This window comes from Lutra lutra, chromosome 4 (genome assembly GCF_902655055.1).
Source record: "Lutra lutra chromosome 4, mLutLut1.2, whole genome shotgun sequence".
Classification (NCBI taxonomy): Eukaryota; Metazoa; Chordata; class Mammalia; order Carnivora; family Mustelidae; genus Lutra; species Lutra lutra.
The window spans coordinates 178,800,186-178,822,510 of record NC_062281.1 but is presented as its reverse complement, the minus strand read 5'-3'; the positions used below and the strand labels follow the sequence as shown (position 1 = coordinate 178,822,510).

The 22,325-nt window shown below is 54.2% G+C and overlaps 1 protein-coding gene across 3 annotated transcripts in view; it reads left to right on the top strand.

The window, feature by feature from the left end:
- The window catches only part of MAN1C1 (mannosidase alpha class 1C member 1), a 139,763-nt gene that overhangs the window by 90,878 nt on the left and 26,560 nt on the right, over nt 1-22,325 (top strand). For all 3 annotated transcript variants that reach the window (XM_047726773.1, XM_047726774.1, XM_047726775.1), the window contains 2 exons: nt 14,645-14,760; nt 16,621-16,701. In XM_047726773.1, coding sequence (XP_047582729.1) covers nt 14,645-14,760; nt 16,621-16,701 — 197 coding nt within the window. The remainder of the gene's footprint in view (nt 1-14,644; nt 14,761-16,620; nt 16,702-22,325) is intronic.

The window sequence follows — 22,325 nt, the reverse complement described above, 5'->3', positions numbered from 1 at the left end:
GTCCGCAGCCCCCACCCCATGGCCCCCCAGTTAGCTTCTAAACCCATACAGCTGCCGCGGGCCTGCCCTTCAGACAGCCCTTGCCCCGTGGCTCCCCGCAGCCCTCTCGACAGAGTCCAAACCCTTTCGTCTGGCATTGACAGACCTTCACAGGAGGGCTCCAAGTTAGCTTGCAGCATTCCCCCCACCTCATGCCCCCCCCCCATATGCTGTGCTCCTCCATGACTAGCCTCTTTCCGTGGGGCCTTTGCACATGCTATGTGCCCTCTGCCTGGGTGTCTTTCCTCCAGTTCTTCACCCTGCAAACATCTGCTCATCCTTCCTGATCCAAATCAAAGGCGGTCAGTGAGTCCCCCTTCAGCAGGGAGCTGCTTAGCCTGCTTTGATGGGCAGTTTACTGTGTACCAGGCACTGTACCAGAGGCCTTACAGGCATTAAGTCCTTCACAGCCTGCCAAGCCTCCGAGGTGGGCATCCCATTTTATAGAGGAGGAGCCGAGTCTCTGAGAGACAGGAACTTGTGTGAGCCCACGCAGCTAGCGAGGGGCACATGGGTTCCCAAGCCAGGTATGGTCACTCACAGCTAAGACGACCACTGGCTATACTCCTGCCTTTTATTAGCACCTGTCACAGTACATCATTATTCTTCATTTACTTAATAGTTTGCCTAGAACGTGCTGTCTTTCTGAGAAGGCAGCTCCCGACTTCCTGCGGGCAGAAGTCACGGCTGATCCGTTCTGAAATCTTCCTCACCACTGTCCCCACCACCACCATGCTGAGGTCCGGGTGGCGATTTTTCTCTCAAATAAATCCCTCGCCCTCCGCTGAGAAGCAGAACCAGAAATTCTTCAAGTTATCGTCTGTCATAATCCCCTCCCTGCTTGCCTGTCAGTTTTTGAAAGTTAACCTGAAACCATTTGAAAATGATCTGAGAGGCATAGACCGGCCTTCTCTTTGCATGATTAAGTACGATGGCTTTTTAATGATTTGAGCTGTGCCTTCTGCGGTTTGACGAAAATGGATTACCATATATTTCTGAAAACCATGCCGCTGAAATCAGATTTTTTTCCATTTTCTCAGTCATCCTCACAAACCTTTGCTGAGAATGACAAATACTCGGGGCTTTAATTGTTCAGTCACATGAGGGTGGCGTCTGCCGAGTTCCGAGAACTGCTCTCTTCAGGGAAAGCCTTGAAAGGCTCCTGGGGTTCGATCTTTAGGAAATTGAACTGTGTGTTTCCTCTGAAGTAGGGAGCTGTCTTCTGGGCTTGGCATATTTGCTGCATTTGTGAATTGCTTTGGCCCTAAGATCCAAAACAGAGGCAGCTTTTACCCTGGAAGCATGCTGGGGGATTGTCATACCAGGCGTGCGGAGTGGGTGGATGTGGGCAGGTGGGGTGAGGGGCCTCTCTCCCTGCTCAGCCCTCGCACAGACCGTCCACCTCCTGCTCCCTCTTCCTGCCAGACTCTGTGCCTTATCCAGGCTACCCACACCTGCAAGGTGGATGTTGTCAGTCTCCTTTGACAGATGTAGACTCACAGCTCAGAGAGGTTAAGTAACTTGGTTATGGCCACACAGCTGGTAATATACAGAGCCAAGTCTCAAACATGTAGACCAGAGGCCTGTGCTTTATCCACTATCGCAACTGCATCTAAAAACACCAAATTTAATCAAATGAAAGATGACTCATAGGCACCCCCTGCAGCCCATCTATGTTTAAAGAAATGAAAAAAATTTCACTGTACACCTCCCAGTGTCAGTCTCTCTAGCGATGTGCGTTATCTGACATTATCCCCATTTCATAGGTGAGGAAGCTGAGGCTCACGTTAGTGAAGTAGCTAACCAGAGGTCACACAGGTAGGAATAGCCACGGTAAGGTTTGACTCAATCCCTGCCTGACTCCAAAATAATTTCCTCACCCCATCCTTTGTAGGAAGAAAAAATCTGTCCCCCTCACCTCAGTTAGGTGGCTAACACAGGTAAGTCTGGCAGGGGGATGCCTGCATTACTTTCTCTATAAAATGTGTACAGGTATCTTTAATTAAGAAGAGGGCGTAGTGTGGCTTCTATTAGATTCTAGAAGGAGCCTATGGACCAACGAAGGGAAAGTCCCTAGTCAGTAGAGTGGGGTGAGTCGGTCCCCTCCTCTTCTCTGGATGCTGGGAGTGAATCAGGTAGGCCCATAAATGGCAAGGACCCCCTGGTCTGTGTTGTGGTTGTGCCTGCTCTGGCTCCTTCTCACCTCTCCAGGTTAACTCAGTACCTATTTACTCAGAACCTCCTGAGTGCCCAGCGTTATGCTAGGCTCTTTGATGACTGTAAAGAAGAATATGGTCAGGATCTCTGGCTTCTGGGGCTTTGGCCTGTCCGAGAGACAGAACAGATCCTTCCGTGAGCCCACCTGAGCCAAGTGATTAGCAGTGGGACCCAAAACGGAGCAGGGAGGAAGCATAGTCCCTAGAGGGGATCTGAGAAGGCTTCGTGGAGGAAGAGGGGGCCAGGCTGGTCTGTGTGTCATGGCAGGGCTCTTGCAGGGGGAGGCCCCAGCTCTTGGCACACAGACAGTGCCTTTACCCCAGGGGCATTGCCCCAGCCCACAGGCAAGGAGGGGACCTGGGAGTCTTGGGCTGTGAGCACCTCCCTGGGATCCTCTCAGACCCTCTGAATCTAGCCAGGGGTGGCACAGCAAGGAAAGGCAGAGTCTCCGGAGCAGACGGCCTGAGTTAGATCCTGAATCCACCCTTCATCAACCTCGGGAAATGTTCATGACCGCTCCACGCATCAGTTTCCCCATCTGTGGAAAAGGGACGTGAATCGTGCCCTCCCCATAGAGTTGCTGGAAGCTTACAAGAGGTGCTGCCCCGGGGCGGGGAGCGGGGGACTCTGCAGCACAGCGTCTGCCACGCCCACACAGGCTGCCGGTTGTGGCTTTGTGTCTGCGGGGGCCCTGTGGGCAGTTGTGCATCCAGTGTTGCACACACACTGTGACCGCCGCCCCCGGGATGGTTCTGGAAGGTAGAGTACAGATGAGAAAACCGAGGCAGCTAGTAAGTGCGGCTCCAGGCTCACCCCTTTCTTTTGCCCGTTCCCTGCAGCTTGGCCATCCCAGCAAGTGGCAGGATGCTATCCTGGGCCGTAGCTTTGTACCAGGCTCTCCCAGCACAGCCTCTGCCATGTGTCTGTTTCTTGGGGTGAATAGGGCCTCTTTGATTTCCTTTCTTTTCTCCTTTCCAAAAATCATCACTCATCTTGTTATCAGAGCCTTGCATCTGTGTCTCTTGGCTCTGGTCCGCAGGCTGTGTTCGCCACAATCAACACATAGCTGTGTGTGGCCACGACATATATCCAAGAGGCTGTTGTGACCCCGCGCCTGTGGGCCTGGGAGGACATCTAGAGGCTCCCCTGCTGGGGCTGAAGTAAGGCAACCAGCTGACGTTGCCCTGCACTCGGGGTGAATTCTTCTTGTTCCTGGACTGGTGAACAGCTGCCTCGCCGCTGGAGGGGGCACCACCAGCGGCTCTCAGACAGTCTCAGAGCACGGGCCTGTGTGCTCCCTGCTACTCTCCTGCCCACCCATGAATGACTAGTGGGCGCTCGCCAACCAAGAGGGATAGCTCCCTGAATTATGCCACATGGGTCCCCTCTGGGTCCCCTTCCCACCCACTCTCTGCCCAGCAGCCAGAGGGTTAGGCCCGAAGCCGTCCAGGCCTCTCCCTGAGTCCCCAGGGCTGTGTGGCCTGGCCCCACCCCCATGCTTCCACCACGGGCCTTTTTCCTCACAGTGAGCGACCTCTGCTCTGCTCCACAAACGTGTCAAGACTGCCCACACGTCCATCCGGCTGATCTCTGGGCTGTGCATTCCACCTGGCTTGTCCCCACCCACCTTTTGTCCTGTGCTTCCTTCAGGCCTCAGTTCAGATGCCGCCCCTCCCCCGGCCTCTGGTCCTTCTCTCTCTTCCTTTATCACGTACATTACTTTGTACCCAGATGTCATCTGTGCGACACCTGGTTGGTGTCATTCTTCCCCCACCAGACCTGCAGCTCGTTGAGGGCGGGGACCGGGACTGTCCACTCCCCATCATGCTTCAGCACCGGGCACGTCCTGAGCACTCAGAGAAGTGTCTTGGGGTGAAATATAAATCTTGAGCAAGTGACTTAATTCCTTGTAGCCTCAGTGTTCATCTGTAAAGGAGGGACAATAACAGAGTTGTCACAAGGTTTAAAAAAGCTGTGTGTGAGACCTAGAGCGCGAAGCCAGCACTCAGACAGGCTCGCTATGGTTACTTCTGTTAACCTCTGCCAAGGATGGGGTTGGTGGTGGGCGTGGAGGAGAACGCCACATTCGACAAGCAAACCTTTACGGAGTGCCAGCCCTTGGTTAGGACCTTGGGGTCTCATGGGGTTGGTCTCTGTCCCCCAGTACCTCGCACTGCGCATGGCGCAGGAACAGCCTCTGGCAAGGGGCGCTGGCTGTCAGGGAGGCTTCCTCACCTGGGAACGAGGTGGTGGGAGGATGGCAGCCAGTTCTTCACTCAGCAAATCCCGGAGATGCCTTGCCTCTGCACGGCCTGTTCGAGCCTAGATTAACCAGACTTCCATTCAGCCCCGAAGACACTCACTTGCCGGGATGGACTTGAGAAAAGGACATGGATGACACAGATTATCATACAGAAAGTGGAAAGAAATTCTTTCATGAAAAGAGTTCAGAGGAGGTAGACCTCAGGTTCAGGTGGGGGAATCTGGGATGTCTTCATGGAAGCAGCAGCGTTTTCTCTAGGACTGTGATTAGCCATTGGATTGGGAGATATGTAGAGACATTTTGGGTGAGAGGAGGGCATTCCAAGCAGAGGTAATAGCTTGAGTAATGGGCTGGAAGCCTCAAAAGAGGGGACCAGAGAATCAGTAGTCAGGTTGGAGTGTGGAGAACATAAAAGACTTGAAAGAACCAAGGCTGAAAGGGTATTGTATCAGCCAGCCTCTTCCAAAATAATGCTGTGGAACAAATTATTGCACAAGTGACAGACAACAATGAGCATTTCTTTCTTAATTGTGTGGTAGGCTGGAGTTTATCTAGGCTGTGTTCAGCTGGGTTCAGTCCGCTCCCCCTGTCTTGGACCAGTGGCTGTTTGAGATTCGTTCTTCTCACAGTGAAGGGTGGGAGAGCAGGAGGACAAGCCCAACCAGGCAGGCTTCGTTCAAACTTCCATTCAAGTCATGTCCACGAATCCCATGGGCAAGGCTCGCAATCAAGCCTGAAATCAAGGGCACAGTTAATTCCCCACCCACCATGAAGCCAGAGCAGATTACATGGACACAACCAAGGTTGATGGGCCGGAGGTGTCTGCTTCTCCCCTGGAGGTAGAGGGAGGGTACTGAGCGATCCCCTAACTTGCAGGTAAAAGCCAGGTAGAAGCCAGTATATGGAGGGACTCAGGAGCTGCCCAGGCTGCAGCTGGACTTTAATATGATTTGGGGTGAGCAGCAGAAGACTCTGGCCTTTCTTTCCCCCCAAGGAGGCAAGAAGTATGTTGAGAATGCCACAGTGCCTGCCCAGCCCCATCCTGCCCTCCTGCGGGCTCGTGCCTCCTGCCTGCCTGGCATGAAAGCTGTGCTATTCTTTCCTGCGGGGCCAGGGAGGCCAAGGATCTGCTAGGAGTCCTAGCTTTGCCGGCCCCACCGTGGCTTGCTCTGCAGGAACCGAGCCTTATGATAAGAGACCCCTGCATCGAGCACCTAAGGTGGGGTGTGCTGGGTATAGCCTGTTCTCTGGTGTTGAATGCCTGCTCAGTGCTCTTTGTATACCTTTGTTGGAATCGGCCACACCTTCCTAAAAAGAAGAACTTATTACCCCATTTTTCTGAAGTCAAGCCGGTTGCCCAACATCCCACAGCTGGGAAGGGACTAAACTAGGATTAGAACCAAGCCGATGGGATCGCATGGTCTGGAAGTTGATGTCTGCTTACAGCTCTGCCCTGCGCTGCTAAGCCGCTGTGTGACTTTGGAGAAACCACTGCGGCGTCCCAGACTCCATCTGCCTTTTCTTCTCTCAGAGCTGTTCTGAGATACAAAGAAGTTCCGAATTTGAACCCCAGCTTCTTCGAGAGGGCGTTTTAAAAATGCACATTTCCCAGTCAGACACCCTCAGGTCTGACTGAAAAACAACCAAATACAACAGTAACATGTTTAAAACAGGCCCTGTTTCCCCGTGAGGGGCCCTGTCCGGCAGACCACTTCAGTGATCCGTGTCTGGTCACTGGGCGCCCTGACCCTCATTCGGCTGCCGGCCACAGCAAACATTCCCCGGCTGGCTGTGGCAGCAAAGCGTGGCATCTGTCTGGGAAGGCTGGAGGAAGCCATTAGTTCCACCAGCCGTGCCGTCTGCGGCATTTCGTCCTGGTGACTGTTTCCCTTGGATAGCTGGCCGCTGCTGCGCAGAGTGTTTTCTTCAAGGCCAAGAGGCCTTGTCAAGTGTCTGGGGAGCTCCAAGAAAGCACCGTCCTCATTTCCACGAGCCGTTCGTTCATTCAGCAGCCCTCCGTTCTCACCTTCCCTGTGCCTGGCCCGGGGGTGGATGCTGGGCCGCTGGGAAGAGTCGGATCCAGCCACCAGCCCTGGGGTTCACAGGCGCATGTGGTGTGGTGGGGATGGTGTTGTGACCAAGACGCCTGCAGTGGAGCGGGGCAGCCTGGCCCAGGAGGGAGTCGTCCCCAGGAGGGTCTGCTGGCTGGCTCAGGAATTCTTGAGTGAAGGCTCAATGCTCGAGCCCAGGCCAGGACAAAGAGTAGGTGTTCCCCAAGCCAACTCGGAAAAGGAAGGTATCCCAGGTCTAGGGATCCATGTCAGCAGCCCCCCAGGGCATTTTGGGGGAGCTACAGAGCATCACCGCACAGAGAGCAGCGGAGTGGAGGCAGAGGCTGCCAAAGCCTGGACCGCAGGCACCTGCCCACGGTGCCCCGGGGACTTTGAATGTGATTGAGGCCTTGATAAAGGGCAGGAACATCATCAGATCTGACCATCTTCTATCGATTCACCTCTAGTAAGAACATTCTGTCAAGTGCCAGGAATAGTTCCTAAAAATATCTCTTTAGTCCTTCCAGAGGCTCCAGGAAACCTTTGCCTGGAAACACACATCCTCTGGATGCAACTTGATGTGATCAGAAAATAGCCATCATGGGAAGAGTCAAGAAAAATATTATTACTGGAGGGAAAAAACCCCGCCCCAGACCTGACAGAGGGCAGAAGTCCTGATCCCTGAAAGGATTTCGTGCAGCCGGAAGACCTTGCCATACAAGACGGTGTGGTTTTACACAGTGCCCTTTGGGGGTAGTGGGGATATCGCTTTAATCATCCCAGAAACCCACATGACAGAACATTCCAGTTGCTTCTCCTGCATAACAAATCACTCCGAAACTTAGTGGCTTTAAACAATTATTTTATTATGCTCAGAGATTCGGTGGGTCGGGAATTCAGAAAGGGCACAAGAGGGACAGCTTATCGCTTTACAACCCTCAGCTGGAAAGGCCTGAAGGGGAACCTGATGGCTGGAGCCATCTGGAAGCTTTTTAATTCACATGTGTGGAACTGATGCTGGCTGTCAGCAGGGAGCTCAGGAGGGGCTGTGGTCAGAAAACATACACGTAGCCTCTCCCTGTATTCTCTCCTTATGGGCTACCTTGTGCTTCCTCCCCATATGGTGGCTGGTTCCGAGTGCCAGCGTTCCGAGAGACAGAAAGTGAAAACTGCCCTTTGCTTAAGGTCTGGGTCTAGAAACTAGCGCATCATCCCTTCTGGTTTATTCTGGCATATTCTGGTGTATGCTCCTGCCCTTTATCAATAAATAAACCGGTAGTCACAAAGGCCCACCCAGGTTCACGGAGAGGAGCGGTGGGCAGAGTCCCTCTCCTGGGGTGGGGTGCACTGTGGCAGCCGTTTTTGGGAAATAAGACCTGCCCCAAAGCCACACTGGTTTCTTTGGAAGCCGAGAAAGAAACAGTTGTGTTGTTTCTTTACAGATTAAGAAAAGTCTCTGAGGATTATGTCATCAAATTAAACACAGCCGTTAGAGTATGGCTCTGGGGATGCTCCAGTAATAGGCTGTGCTCTGGGTGATTTTTTTTTTTCCTTCTGAATGTTCTTCCTGCAGTTTATGTTGCCCAGCCTGACCCGTTTCTCTTTGCTAGTGTAGCGTCCCATAAAAACCTCACCGCCATTAACATGGCAGAGTCGGGAGAGGGGGTACAAACCTCAGTCTAGCAGGGCAGGGCTCCTGCCCAGGCAGCCCCAGGGGTAGGAGGTGACAGGAGCGGGGGAGGGGGAGCCAGTCCCTCATGGAAACAGAGCCACATGTGACGAACAGCTTCCCACAGGACGATGTTACACACCCACTTAGCCACCCTGGCTGACCTGGCCTCAGCCTGGTGGCAGGGCCTCCCCTGACTGCTGGTACCAGCCCCGGGAATAGGCAGTTCGCCTGTCCTGGGCGTGGTCCCCACAGATGCCTGCATGGTGGGCTTGGTCTGTTCAAACCAACACGTTTACCTTTAACACTCCTGGGTGCCAGACTGTAGCCAGGAGCTGAGAAATGGGACTGAGCCACAGCCCGCTCCGGACCCTCCCCACCCAGGGTGAGGGGCCCTTTACTTGCAAATGCTGGGAAGTGTTCTAGGCAGTGGAGGACAGCAGTGAACAAAACAGGGCTCTCCCCTCCAGAGGCCTGTGCTCTCTTAGGAGAAGACAGTAACAAGAACACAGATCCACGTGCAACGTCCCTGGGATGAAGGTGCTGAGGAGAATGAGGAGGTGAGGGGGAAGCGACGGGGGTGCTGTTGTGGCAGAGTGACGGGAACTGCCAAGACCTGACACAGAGCAGGCTCGGAGGGCTCCAGGAGCAGCAGGCAGCAAGGGCAGAGCAAGAGAAGTGGAAGAGGGAGAGGGAGATGAGGCCAAGAGGAAGCCAGAGCCAGATCACAGGGCCTCCGAGTCTGATGGGAGCCATGGGAGGATTTTGAGAAGGGGAGCAGCATGCTGGGACTGGCATTTTCAACGGGTCCTTCTGGCTGCCATGTTGAGGACAGATAGATGGAGGTGTGGGGGGTGGGGGGAGAAAGGGGAGAAGCCCAGGGGCCAGCTAGGAAGCTCTTGGAATAAATCCAAGAGAGAAGAAGGTGGCTGGACCAAGGTGGGAGCACAGGGGAGGTGAGAAGTGCATGGAGTCTGGAAATCTTGTGAAGAGAGCCACCAGGATTCGCCATGGGATGGGACGGAGGGGAAGAGGAATGCGGAGCAGAGTCAAGGGCTGGGGCACAGCTCCTGGAAGGAGGAGCTTGGCGTTGACCACTGTGGTCGAGGAACAGATGTGGAGGAGCGGGTTACATGTGAGCTGTCTGTGACCTCCCAGTGGTGATAGGAGTGGGGACTACTGGTTAGGGGAAGCTGGGGCTTGAGGCCAGGTCCTGGCTGGGAGTGGACATCCGGGAGTCCCCAGCGTGCCAGGTGGTACTGAATCCTAAAGGAATGAGGGCGGGCAGAGAAGAGAAAAGGCCCAACCATACGGAGCCCGTCCGTAGGAGGTTTGGAGAAGAGGAGGGACCCACAGAGAGGACTGGGCAGGCCCAGTCACAGGGTTAGAAGGAAAGGCAAGAGGAAGAGTGTTGTCTTGAAGGCCAAGGTCAGCTCAGAGCAGGCGCAGCACTGGGGAGAGTACGTGTACCTGTCAGGGACGGAACAGCCTGCTCCCAGCCTTTCCTCTGCCTACTTTCTTTTTTTCTTTTTAAAGATTTTATTTATTTGACAGAGAGAGAGAGACACACACAGCGGAAAAGGGAACACAAGCAGTGGGAGAGGGAGAGGGAAAAGCAGGCTTCCCAACGAGCAGGGAGCCCAATGCGGGGCTTGATCCCGGGACCCTGTGATGATGACCTGAGCCAAAGGCAGACACTCAACTGACTGAGCCACCCAGGCGCCACTCCTTGCCCGCTTTCACTAGGAGCTGTTGCTGGAGCCTGGAGACCCGTCGGATGCAGACCAGAGCCCTGCTCTTATGGACGGACAGATCGACAATTTCTCTGTGATGTGAGGACAGGGAGGCAGACCTTGTTCTGGAGATGGGGTGCACAGAATAGGGGCCCACAGTGAGGGCCTGGAAGGGCTGGTGAAGATTTCTCAGGAGAGGAGGGTCAGGGAGGCAGAACCTCATGTAGGCCGAGGGGTGGCAATCTTGGTGGCTTCCTGGGCAGGAGGGCACCAGGTGGGCTCTAGGTTGTCCAGGAGAAGGTGGGGTTGGGGAGGCGGTTGCTAGCAGTCTACAAAGAGTCACAGAAGGCAGGGCTATAAAGTGGCCCACTTGAGCTGGGGGTTCTGGCCTTTGGGGCTGCTTGGAGACAAGGTGCTAAAGAGGGGCAGAGAGGCAGTGGGGACCCTTGAGCTCAAGGAGCTCGTGGTTAGTTAGAAGGTGAGCAAGGCCACAGTGCTGGCAGGCAGGAGTGGCGTGCACATGATAGGGAGCTCCCTCAGCACGAGGGGGTTAGCTGGGTGGAATCAGGGAACGCTGCCAGGGGGAGGTGGGCCTTTGAGGACACATGGGCTTTGGGGCTTTGAGTATGCCCAGCTGCACAGAACAGCTGCCTTGGCGAAGGAGAGTGTGCGTGCAAAGGTGTGGAGGCCGGAGGGTGTGGCTCGAGTCCAGGAGGCACAGCTGGATGGGAGATGAGATCAGCCAGGCCCTGTAGCGTCAGACCCAGAAGCTTCAGCCCTCCCTCCCTTATCGCACAGGTACTCGGAAGCTATTGCAGCTGCTGAGCTGAGGAGGGAGTTGGATGTGGTTTTAGGAAGGCAGGTCAGGCACCAGCGTGCGGGGTGAATTTGAGGGGAAAGGCAGAGGTCCTGGAGGTAGGAAGACCTTTTGAGAGGCCAGGTGCAGACCCAGATCAGGGTGTTACTGGCCTCCGAGGCAGGCGCAAGTAGGACCCAGGTGACATTTTTCCTTTCATCTGGGCCAAAGGTTTTGCAAGCAGCACTCATGCCACACGGCCCCAGGAGGCACCAGCGATGCAAGAGCACCGCAAGGCCTGGGTGACCCCCGAAGACTTTGTGGAGGGGCTGCTCAGGGTCATTGTGGGGGAAGGAGGGCCACACGGTTGGGGGAATAAGCTCACACGTACCCAGTCCGGCGCCAGCTCCTTTCCATCCACTGCCCCATTTAGCCCTCCCTGCGGCCTTAGGAAGTAGGTCCCACTGTCGTCCCCCTTTCGAAGACGAGCAACGTGAGACTCAGAAAGGTACGGTGACTTGCCTTGGCGCACAGCTGGTACGTGATGGAACCAGAATTTGAACCCACAGCTTCCTGAAAGGGCCAGTGTTTCAAGAGAAGCTACAGGACACCGGGAATAAGAACAATGAACTGATTGACTGAGCGCTTATTCTGTGCCAGGCACGAACAGGTGTCTGTATCAGAAAGGCCGGCACCTGCGTGCTGCGTTTGTCCCAGCTCAGGAACCTGCAGTGGCTCCCCAGTATCTAACCTGGTGGTCTTCCCTCACTTTACAGATGAGAACTTTGACAGTCAGAGCAGTTGTGTTGCTGGCCCAAGCTGGGGTTTGAACCCAGGGTTGTTTTCTTTTAACCCACCTCCTGCCTGGCAGGCAGGGGCCAGGGGCTGGGGCAATCCTTTGTGCACCGCAGGGGTTCAGAGCTGGAGGTGGGAGAGTGAGCCAACCTGAACCTGCCTCAGGGCCGAGCCTAGTGGAGCTTCCAAGCCAGCTGCCTGACTTTTGTCCCCCTTTGGCTCTGTGCATAGAAACCCTGTGCCTGTTCACTGAATCAGGTGTGTGTGTTCCCCCCCCCCCCCCCCCCCCCCCCCGGGGAGCCGACCCAGGCCGGCTGCAGGTACGGATAGAGTTGAATTCAGGACTGGGCCTTCTTTCTTGCCCAGCCTGGCCACTGGGTAACCTCTGGCCTGGGATGAAAGGCTTTCCAATAAGTGCCTCGCTGGCCCGCAGCCCAGCTACACGTAGGTGTGGGCCGGGGTGAGAGATCATTGGAGGGAAGAAGCAGGAACCTGAGAGTAGAGTGGAACCCTGCCAGTAAATCCCTCAGTGATCTGCCTTCTTAGCCGTTGGTCACGGAGCACTTGGGAAGAAGAATGGGTCACCGGGAGCCCTGGCTGCCTTTCTGCCCCAGCCTAGGCCCTTGGGCCTCCGGGCTCAGGCTCAGCCCATGGAAGGACGGCCCGTGGGGTGAAAACACCAGGCAGCGCAGGGCAGGATTTGGAAATCAGATACTCTGGCCTTGGGCTTCTCTTCAATCCTTCTCAGGTCACAGCGGCCTCCTGCCCCTTTGGGGGCTGGAGCCCGGTTAGCAATCAGATCCGACTGTTTTCACAGGGAAACAAGAGAACTTGGGTTCTTCTTTGATCTAATCCTAGGCATGTCCCAACCCCCTCTGGGGGTCCTCTGTGAAATTTAGGGACAGGGCAGTGGGGCCTTCAAAAATCCCTAAAAAATCAGGTGTGAGGGCCTGTGGTATAAGCTTCAGAGCCAAGAGGATGGACGCCAGGCGGGCACTCCGTGGCCGGGTGCATCTCAGCATCCATGGTTTGTCAGTGTTCCCAGGCCTCACACCTCTACCTCACCGTAAAGTGTTCCTGTGTTTGATCTTTGGCACCCACAGGGGAGGCAGCCAGCACAGACCAGGGGAGATCGACTTTGTTTGGCTTTGGGTGTTTTCCTACCAATCCTTCAGTGTAGGAGCGGTTGACATTCTGGAAATTCACTTCCACCGCAATACTGAAATCGTCCTGGGATGCCTGACTCTGGATTGGGAAACCCCTGCTTCCGGAAGTGGATTCTGAAACCTCCAAGCTTATCCTTCTCCCAGTGACTCCTGATCTCCCTCCCATCCTTTTCCAGGCCATGCCCTTTATGAGACCTTGCCTGGCCTAGAGAGGTGGTGGTTTGAGTTTCAGGAGTCTCTGCCTGCAAAGTCAACACAAGCAAGCAGTTAGGGAAGCACTAATTAAGGAGATTAGATGCTAACCCTGAATGCAGGTGTGCTTGCAAAGCCCAGGCTCATGCTTCAGACTCTAGAGGGGCTCAGCGCCCTGGGGAAAGATGGAGCCTGTGGTTCTCACTGCTTTTGAGCCTCCTCAAGGAGGACACTGAAGAACAGTCAGACCTCTTAAGCTGCATGCTGGTCTCTAAAGGAAATTACTCCTAACTGTAGTTTTAAGGAGTTGATGGGAAGCAGCTACCTCTTCCAGGAAGCCCTCCGGATGGCCCCAGGCACCTCTCCTTCTCCCTCCTTTCCTCCTTCACAATACTCTGCAGTCAAGCTCTGGTTGTGCCACATGGGGAGGTCTTCCTTTTCACTCTCCTGCCCAGTCCGTGGTGTGGAAAGCTATGATATTTTGCACCATTATCTCAGCCTTTACTCCCAGGACAAGAGTCTAAGGCCCAGTGGCAGGGGCCAGGTCTCACAGCTTGTGCTTTTTGTACTCCCTGTCCTAGAGCCACAGAATCTTTGCTTTGTGCATTTGTTTGGTTTCTTTGCCCAAACTTTTTTTTCTCAAATGGAAATACATTTCTGGTTGTAAAAATAATCCATGAGCTGAAGAAATAAAAAAGCACCTGTAATCCCAGCACTTGGAGGTAACCATTGAATCACATGCTGCCAGACTTAGTTCTGTGCGAGCTCACCACATTCAGCATACAACAAAGGAATTATACTGTGCTTCTTTTCTTCTTTTTTTTTTTTTTTTTTGCAACCTACATTTAAAAAATATATTTTATTTATTTGACAGAGAGAGACACAGTGAGAGAGGGAACACAAGCAGGGGGAAGGTCAGAGGGAGAAGCAGGCCCCCTGCCAAGCAGGCAGCCTGGATGCGGGACTTGATCCCAGGACCCCAGGATCATGACCTGAGCCAAAGGCAGCCGCTTAACAACTGAGCCACCCAGGCGCTCCTGCAACCTACATTTTTTAACTTAACAGATCCCATGGATATTTCCCCAGTAAACACGGGTCTGCCTCACCTGCAGGAATGGCTGCATCGTGTCCTAGTTTATGTTTGAGCCACAATTTATATAACTAATCCCCTATTGTTGTATTTGGAGCTTTTCCCCAACTCTTCCCATTGTATATAGTACTGCAGTAAATACCTCCCTGGATAAATATTTGTGAACATCTTTTTATTTTATTTTTTTTGGTCTTAGAATAAAATAAAGAATGGCATTGAAAAGTCAGAGGACTGGAATGTTTGTTAAGATCGTGTAAACCCAATGCCGGTTCACCGTCTCCCCCATGTCACAGAAAAGTGGTAGGCGCCTGGCCGGTACTGATGGTTGACTTGTGGACAGATACTCGTAGATGAAGGTCTGGGGAGCGGTTCGGCCTGTGAACTTGGTGTCCCAGCCCACTGCCCATTGTCCACTGCCCAGAAAGCAGCCTGGGGTGGGCGGAAGGGGGCACACTTGCTCCTGGACCCCCACTTCGAAGACTGGTGGAGTCTCCCTGGGTCATGCCTGGGCCAGCCTTGGCCTTAGAGCCTGCCCAGGCACTTAGAGGGGGCCAGGGAATGGGGGCTTGTGTGGCTGGGGATGAAAAGGATAAGAACGAGCCTGAGTCATGCCTTCGATCTCTGTGCCTACAGGAGGCCTCAATGGGGCAACCGTCATTGACTCCCTTGACACCCTCTACCTCATGGAGCTGCAGGAGGAGTTCCAGGAGGCCAAGGCCTGGGTAGAAGAGAACTTCCACCTAAATGTGGTGAGTCAGAGACCTTTGGGGTGTTAGAGCCAAAAGGCACCTGGAAAGACAGGGGCCAGCTCCATCCTATCACTTCGGAGACCCAAAGACCCTGGCCCCAAGCTGTCCAGCAGAGCAGTGCTGGAAGTGGGGCTCTGTGCACTGTCTGCTTTGTCCTCTCCTAAGACCAGCCTCAAGGTGGGGCACCCCTCCAGCCCTGACCAGCCCATGCGTATCTACCAGCCTGTTCTCCTCTGGGAGAGAAGATAGCCAACAACCCCTCCCTCCCTTGCCTGGGGTGCCAGGTTCCCAGGAAATCCCTTCTAGGGCTGAATCTGTTGCACAGAACAGCAGCAACAGGGGAAGTAACTCTGGAGGGGAGAAGTGGCTTATCTGCTCAGAGCGGCTCTAACCTGGAGCCCCGCCCCATCCTCTGCTGCCCTCTAGAGGTAGGTGAGAGGATGGGGAGCCATCGGGATGACCGTGACAATGACAATGCCTAATTCACAGGCTTGTTGTGAGGTTAACTACCATGGAGGGTTAATTACACTGTCAAGTCTGACATGGAGGTAGGGTGGTGTCCTCCTCCTCCTCATTATTACCATAATTTTGAGGCATGTGATGCCTCTGGTGGTCTGTGTGAGGAAGCTTAGAATCCTCCCATTTCCTACCATATTGAATGGGAGAAAGGCCGAGGCGGGAGAAGGAAGGGATATCTTCCTGGGCACACGTGGCCCCTGGTGGATGGGGGAGAGAGAATGGGCATCCGGCAGCTACCTAGGGTGCCAGCTGCTGGCAGGTCCGGGGAGCCTGGGGACATTTCCAGCAGGCTGGTGCAGGTTAGGGAGGGTTCTCGGAAGAAGGCAAGTTGGGGTCACATTCCTTCTCTGAGCCTTGGCTTTCTCATCTGGAAAACGGGAGCAATGCTGAAAGAGAGAATGGCTTTGCGGTGCTCTTTTTCAATGGAAAGCTCTCCCACATGAAGGGCTGGTCATTGTGTGTGGTCAGCAGTAAGACTGTGATGTGGGGAGCGCTGGGCGCAGGGGAGGTCATAGCAGGCACCTCTGGGAAGCCACGCGAGGCATCAGGTAGGCGTCTTCCCAAACCCCTCAGAGCAACCCACCTTGGGATGAAGAACCCTGAGCGGAGAAAAGTGACATCTCTTGCCTGACATCCCAAAGCCAAGTAAGAGGATGAGGTGGGATTTTAACCTAGAGCTGGTCCTTGGCATGATGCCCCAACATCCCTGATTGGCAGTCCAGACCCAAGAAAGAAAACGCGGATTAAGCCAAGTGTGGACATGCCCTCGGGCTGCAGACCAGAGGCTGAGAAGTCTGCTTACCAGCAGGTATCTGCCTGGCACTCTGGCCTCTCAGCCTCAGCTTGGCCCTGTCTGCCCCAGAACCTCCTCAGAGAACCTTCCCCTGGCCCCTCCTGCTAAGCTAGGACGGTCCCTCAGGAAGGGGGTGGCTGGGTTAAAGAACTTGCCTCCCCTCAGGCTAGGCGTTAACCAGCAGCTCCCACCATCCTCTCGAGCCTCTTGGAGAGCCGCCAGGCCTAACTTTGCTCTGGCGGCCTCGGGCGAGGGCTAGGGAAGGAAGCCAAACCCAGCATTTACTCGTAATGCTGTCCACGTGCTGTAGTGGCCTGCCCTGCGGGTGCTGATCCCTCGCAACTTCTCTGAAAACCACCGCCCAGCACAGTCTGGACTGTCAGGTGAGGCCTCGGAGCCCAGCACAACGGTGGCCAGACCAGCGGGGTTGGGGGCTGGGGCCAGAGTGGCCTGTCTCAAGAGCCTGGCTCTCCCCTGGAGCCCAGCCGGCATCTCACAAGTGCCCCCCCACCTTCTGCTCTCCCCTTCTCTCTCCCACTGCCTTGCAGAGTGGAGAAGCATCCCTGTTTGAGGTGAACATCCGGTATATCGGAGGCCTCCTCTCCGCCTTCTACCTGACGGGAGAAGAGGTAAGTTGACCTTTGAAGCCCCTCGACCATTCAGGTGTGAGAAGACTTCGGAGAACATCTGATCTCACTCCCTCATTTCCCCAGTGAGGAAACAGGGATTCAAGGGGATTTGCCCGGGGCCACCTGGGTCCACCCAACCTCCATGGGGCCACCTGCTGGCCCTTCCGCCTCTTCTGTCTGATGCTTCTGTTCTGCTGCCCAGGTGAACCCCACTGGCTCCCATAGTTGGTAGTAAATTCTCTAAGGACGATGACTAGTCTCTTGACACCATCCACGCAGCTCCTCGCACAGCACCCAGCAGGCTGTGGGCTCAGCCAGGGCTTGTAGAGCTGCTGGACTGGTTTTTGCAGGTGTTGGTTTTCAGGATGGAGGAAGTCAAGACTGTTGTTTCATGATTTCCACCTGTGGGCACCTCTTGTCCCCACCGCCACCCCTCTGCTCCCCTCCTGAGCCAGCCACCAGCCAGACACCACTTCAGGTCTCCAGTGGCAACGGGAGATGGGCAGCCACTGCTGGTCACATACCCTGAGTGCAAGGCCCCAGGCCCCAGGCAAGGTGCCTTGGCTTCCAGCGGAAGGGCTGAGAAGTGTGGGAAGGCAGAGCCCTGGGCACAGAGTCAGAAAACCTGGGTCTTATCCCCATACCATACCTGCTGTGATCTTGAGCAAGTCCTCTCCCACCCCTGGGCCTTGCTTCCTTCTCCACCGTGGGGATCGGCTCACAGAAATCTTGCGAAATGAGACAGGTTTGACCCCGAGCTGACCAGCTCCAAAGCCCGTATTGTCCAGGCTGCAAGAGAATTTTAGGAAAACCACAGAACTCTGTAGAAATGGGAGGCTCTTCTTCCCCTCGTCACCTCCCATGAAAACGCAGCCCAAGTATCTGCACACGAGGTTGGCCAAGTCCCCAGGACCTGGGTCATCCACTGTTATGCTCCCCATTACCCAGAGGGCCGCGTTGCTCAGCACAATCCCTGTCTGGGGCTGGATGCCTGGGCTTGAGCCCTTTCCCTTCCCTGCACTTCTCCCTGCTCTGTCCACCCCGAGATTAACATCATCCCCACTCCCTGTGGCCGGGGGACGCAGAAAAATCCCCACTAAGCCCCAGTGCTGTTGTCTGCTGAGGTCATTTCTGCAGCCAGGGGTTCAGAAGCATCAGGTGCCTGCTCTCCCTCCCCAGCCGCTTCAGGCCTCTCCCTCGGGCCTCATCTCCTTAGCAGAGATTACCACTTGGACCAATTCGTCCCCAAGTAATTGTAGTTGGGAGCCCTTGGCTTTGAGCCAAACGAAGCCTGAATTTCATTTGAAAACCCAAGAACAGGAAAGTGACATGGAGCAGAGAAAGGCACCGTGTTCTTCTAGGTACTTGCCCAGCCTCTCTGCTACTCATGGCTCTGGGAGGTGGCCACAGAATGTGGGGACCGGGCTCACAGGGGTCAGTCTGGGGGCCAATGATCTGTGAAGGGTAACTGGAGTCCCTCAGTTCTGATGCTCGACCCTCCCCCTCCCTCCTCTTAGAGTATCTGTGGTTCTGAGAACTTGTTTGAGGCCTTGGTTAGTGATGTAATCTGGCTGGGTCTGAGGACAGAGGAGGAGTGGTCCCCTGGGGTGGTCCTTGGCTTCATGAAGGATAGAAGTGGAATGTGAGCCAAGAGGAAGTGAGAACTGAGTTTATTGAAGACACAGAGAGAGAGGGAGGGTACAGACAGAGCATCTGGGAGACTCGGAAAGGAAAAGGAGAATGAGTCTCTTCTTTGCTTAGGATCTGCAGTTTTTGTTGAGGATTGTGGTCTGATGTCCATGTGCTCTCAGCATCTAGGAACTGGTCAGAGCAAGGACGGGGTCTAGGTGCCTCCATAAGTCACTTATTCCTCGGCACGAGGGGATCTTGACATTGAGATGTCTGGTGTCAGTGTCTAGGATATGCACAAGGCAGCCTTGCCTGGTCATTCTTGCCCAGACAGTCCTTGGATGGTATCTCCTGCACTGGAAGAGTCCAAAGAAATCATTCGCTCCTTGATCCTTACAAGGATGAAGCAGGTATAAGGCGAGGGTGTAGGTGCTTGCATGGGTCGAGGCAGGTAAGGGAACATAAAAAGCAGTACTTTGTGGGGCCACTTCGGTTCCCCCGTGTCACTAGAAGGGTCATCAGTCTGACTGTCTGGGATGCAGAATGGACGCTGGGGTGTGGACAGGAGGACAGGAGAGACTGTGATTTAGAACTAGGCCACAAAGTCCCACTTGTGGGTTCTGAGCAGGCAGGCTCCTGAGGTTGTGGGCACAACCCTGTCCTCCAGCCACGCCCTGCTGGTCCCTCTCTGTCCATAGCACCTCCACATGGCAGAGACCATACCCGATGTGTCCTGTCTCACTGGCCCCCAAGCACCCCATGGGGTGGGGGGGGGGGTCTTTGCCTACTTGCAGATGTGGGAACCGAGACTTAGAAGGAACTCGCTCAGGTTGCGTTCCCTGAGGGCCGAGGTGAGTTGGTGCCTGACCCCGTGGCCTTTCTGCCACAGGGCTGGGTCACAGCCCCCATGCAGCCCGGCCCGGTGTCCCCACTTGTCACAACCTCTCTGTCCAGCCTGGTGTCCCCACTTGACACCACCTCTCTGTCCTCCATCTCGCACACAGTGGGTGCCTGTGGCTGAGCCTTTTCATTCTTCAGATTTCCCACCAGTATTTGTGGAATGGTGCCTGAAACCCCAGATCCCTCCTGGGCTGAGGCGTGTCTTTGCAGCAGGGGGAGCCTAAGGGAGTCACCTCCCCTGCTGGGTAGGCCAGCCCTACTGCACGCCCCTGAGAATGGCAAGCCTGGTGACAGTCACACCAGGTGACGTTTGCCCAGCTCTCTACAGTTCATGCAGCCCATTCCCTTATGTACCTTCTCCCACTTGAGTTCTAGAAGGACACCAGGAAGCATCTAGGGCACGTGAGCAGCTCCGTTTTGCACAGGAAGGTCAGAGTCCCTGAGGTCACACAGCTGCCAAGTGGGAAGATCTGATCCCGGGCTCTGACTCCCAGCCCGGAGAACTTTCACTCTGCAGAACATACTTCTTGCTAGTTTCTCTCACCTCTGCTCTGGAACCTCTACGCCCCTGACTGTGGCTTACCGTGGCTGCCTGCAGCCGCATCTCTCCGTGTTGGAAAGGCAGGCAGCTCGCGTCACTTCCCAGCTCCACAACCTTGAGCAAATTGCTTCTCTGAGTCTCGGTTGTGTCATCCTCAGAGTGGTCAACACCCTGCCCACAAGGCTACTGGGGACTGAAGGTCACGTAGAGAAGATGCCTGGCATAGTGATACTTTGTGATTTATAATAAGTAATATGTTTTTGGTCTTCATCCCATTTCTGGCAGAGCTCCTAAAACCCGTGGAATTTCCTAAGCACTGAGAGCAATCATTGTCTCTTTTGTTATGTAAATTGGGTGACTCTTGGACCCCACCTGAGGATAGAGGCTCACTGCCAGGAAAATGAACCAGAAGGTGAGAGGGTAGTTATTTTCAGTCCCGTGCCCTGACTTCCAAGGGACGGGAGAGAGCCAGGAGGTTGAATCAGGAGCCAACTGGCAGTGGCCTAATTAGCTGTGCCCATGTCATGAAACCTTCATAAAACCCCAAAAAGGAACTGGGCCATGGAGCTTCCAGGGTGGCTGAGCACTGGGAGATTTGGGGAAAGCTCCAGTCCTGGAGAAAGCATGAAGGCTCTGTACCCTCTCCCCAGACCTTGCACTAAGCATCTCTTCCGTCAGGCTGTGCCTGGACTACATCCTTTTATAATAAACCAGTAAGTAAACATGTTTCCTGAGTTCTGTGAAGCACTCTAGCAAATTAATCAAACCCACAGAGGGGTTGGTGAGAACCTCTGACTTAGAGACGGTGTGCAGAAGCACAGGTAACAGGCTAGACTTAGGACTGGTGTCTGGAGGGGCGGAGGGAGGGGTGCGGACTCAGTCCTCAAACTGTGGGAACTGATGCTGTCTCCAGGAAGATAGTGTCAGAACTGAGTTGAATTGTAGGGCACCCAGCTGGTGTCTGGCGAATTGCTTGCTGGTATAGGGAAACACCCCCCTGCCACACACACACGGAGTGGAATCAGGTTCAGAATCTGTTCCACACCTACTCACTTCCAAGAGAATAAGTAGACTCATGTTCTTCTTTTGCCGGTGGTACCCCTCTGGTCCACGCACACTCACTCAGCATCCTTCCTGGTGGGGTTGAGACCCTGCAGTGCCCGCCAGCGACAGGCTTTCCAAAGGTGGAGACGTGGAAATTCCTAAGAGCGTTAAGAAGACACCACTTGCAGTCCTCGGGGCAGACGGCAGCCGGTCAGCTGCCCGGAGTGGGCTCAGGTGCAAGTCAGTTCCTCTGTACTGCACTGCGCAGCTTCCCGGGGGCCCAGTGACACTATCCGGAGCCTCAGATGAGAGCCCTTTGTTGTTGCTAAACCGGTGGCTTCTGGGCCAAGGCTTTGGAATCTGGGTTCTAGAGAAACTCCTGCCGGGACTCTGATGTGGGTGGCCCCTGTGCCCACTCCTGGGACCCACTCTCTGGCGGGGGACACTATCCTCTTCTCCCGCCCATCCCTGCCAGGCCCCTGGTGCAGTTCTTCCCTTCCCATCTCTCCCCTCCCAGGCAAGAGGCACAGCTGCCCTCAGAGGCCCTGCTGCCTCGTCCCAGCTAGCCCTGCAGACCCCCCACCTCAGGCCCTCTGCAGCTGCCTGAGCCATTCAGGGGCCCATACTGGGGGGCCTGGGGACCCAAGAAGACTTGGTTTTGCCGCACGCGGGAGGTCAGTAGACTGGATCGGCCTCGAGCTCGGAAGCGAAAGGAAACGTGTTGTTCTACCCGGAGCAGTTGCTAAGGAACTTACATCTCACGTTATAAAAAATAAATAATATTTACTGTGGGCTTGCTTTTATTATTAAAAATAGCACAGAAAGAGAGAGAAGCCAAAGGAAGAAAATTCCTCTCTGAGCCTACCCTGTACCCCTAGGCTAGCGTTGTTAATATTTTGGTGTATTTCCCTCTCAGCCTTTCCTCACGCATCCGTGTGCATGTAATTTTTACTAAAGTTGAATTACACTATTTCAAATTATACTTTTCTTTTCATAAGCTATAAACCCTTTCTTTGTTATGAAGTAATAGTCTATATTATTCCAGTGGCTGCCTGGTCTTCTGTTGCATGGATAAGTCCTAATTTAACCACTTCTATATTGTTTGATGTTTAGAATATCGTCATTTTCCCACGATTATGTTTTTATTTATTTATTTATTTATATTTATTTATATTTATATTTTCCACGTCATAGTTCCATGATTGTATTATAAACAATGCTGGAATACATAGCCCTTAAATTCAACCTTTACAATATCCTTGATTACTTGTTTCCTTAGAATAGATGCCTAAGAGGAAAACTGAGGCATCAGAAGGTCACAAGTGCTTCTGAATTAGAAGAACAGTGTGAGGGGGTCAGAGCCTCCAGCAGGGCCCTGAGGCCTGGGGCCTCCTTACGGCTCCTTACAGCCCCCATGTCAGTAGTTTAACTGTTCACCTTCTCTGCTCCTTGCCGTCTGTAAAATGGGAACGATGGGAAGACTCACGATGTTAAGGGGGAAAGGCTCTTT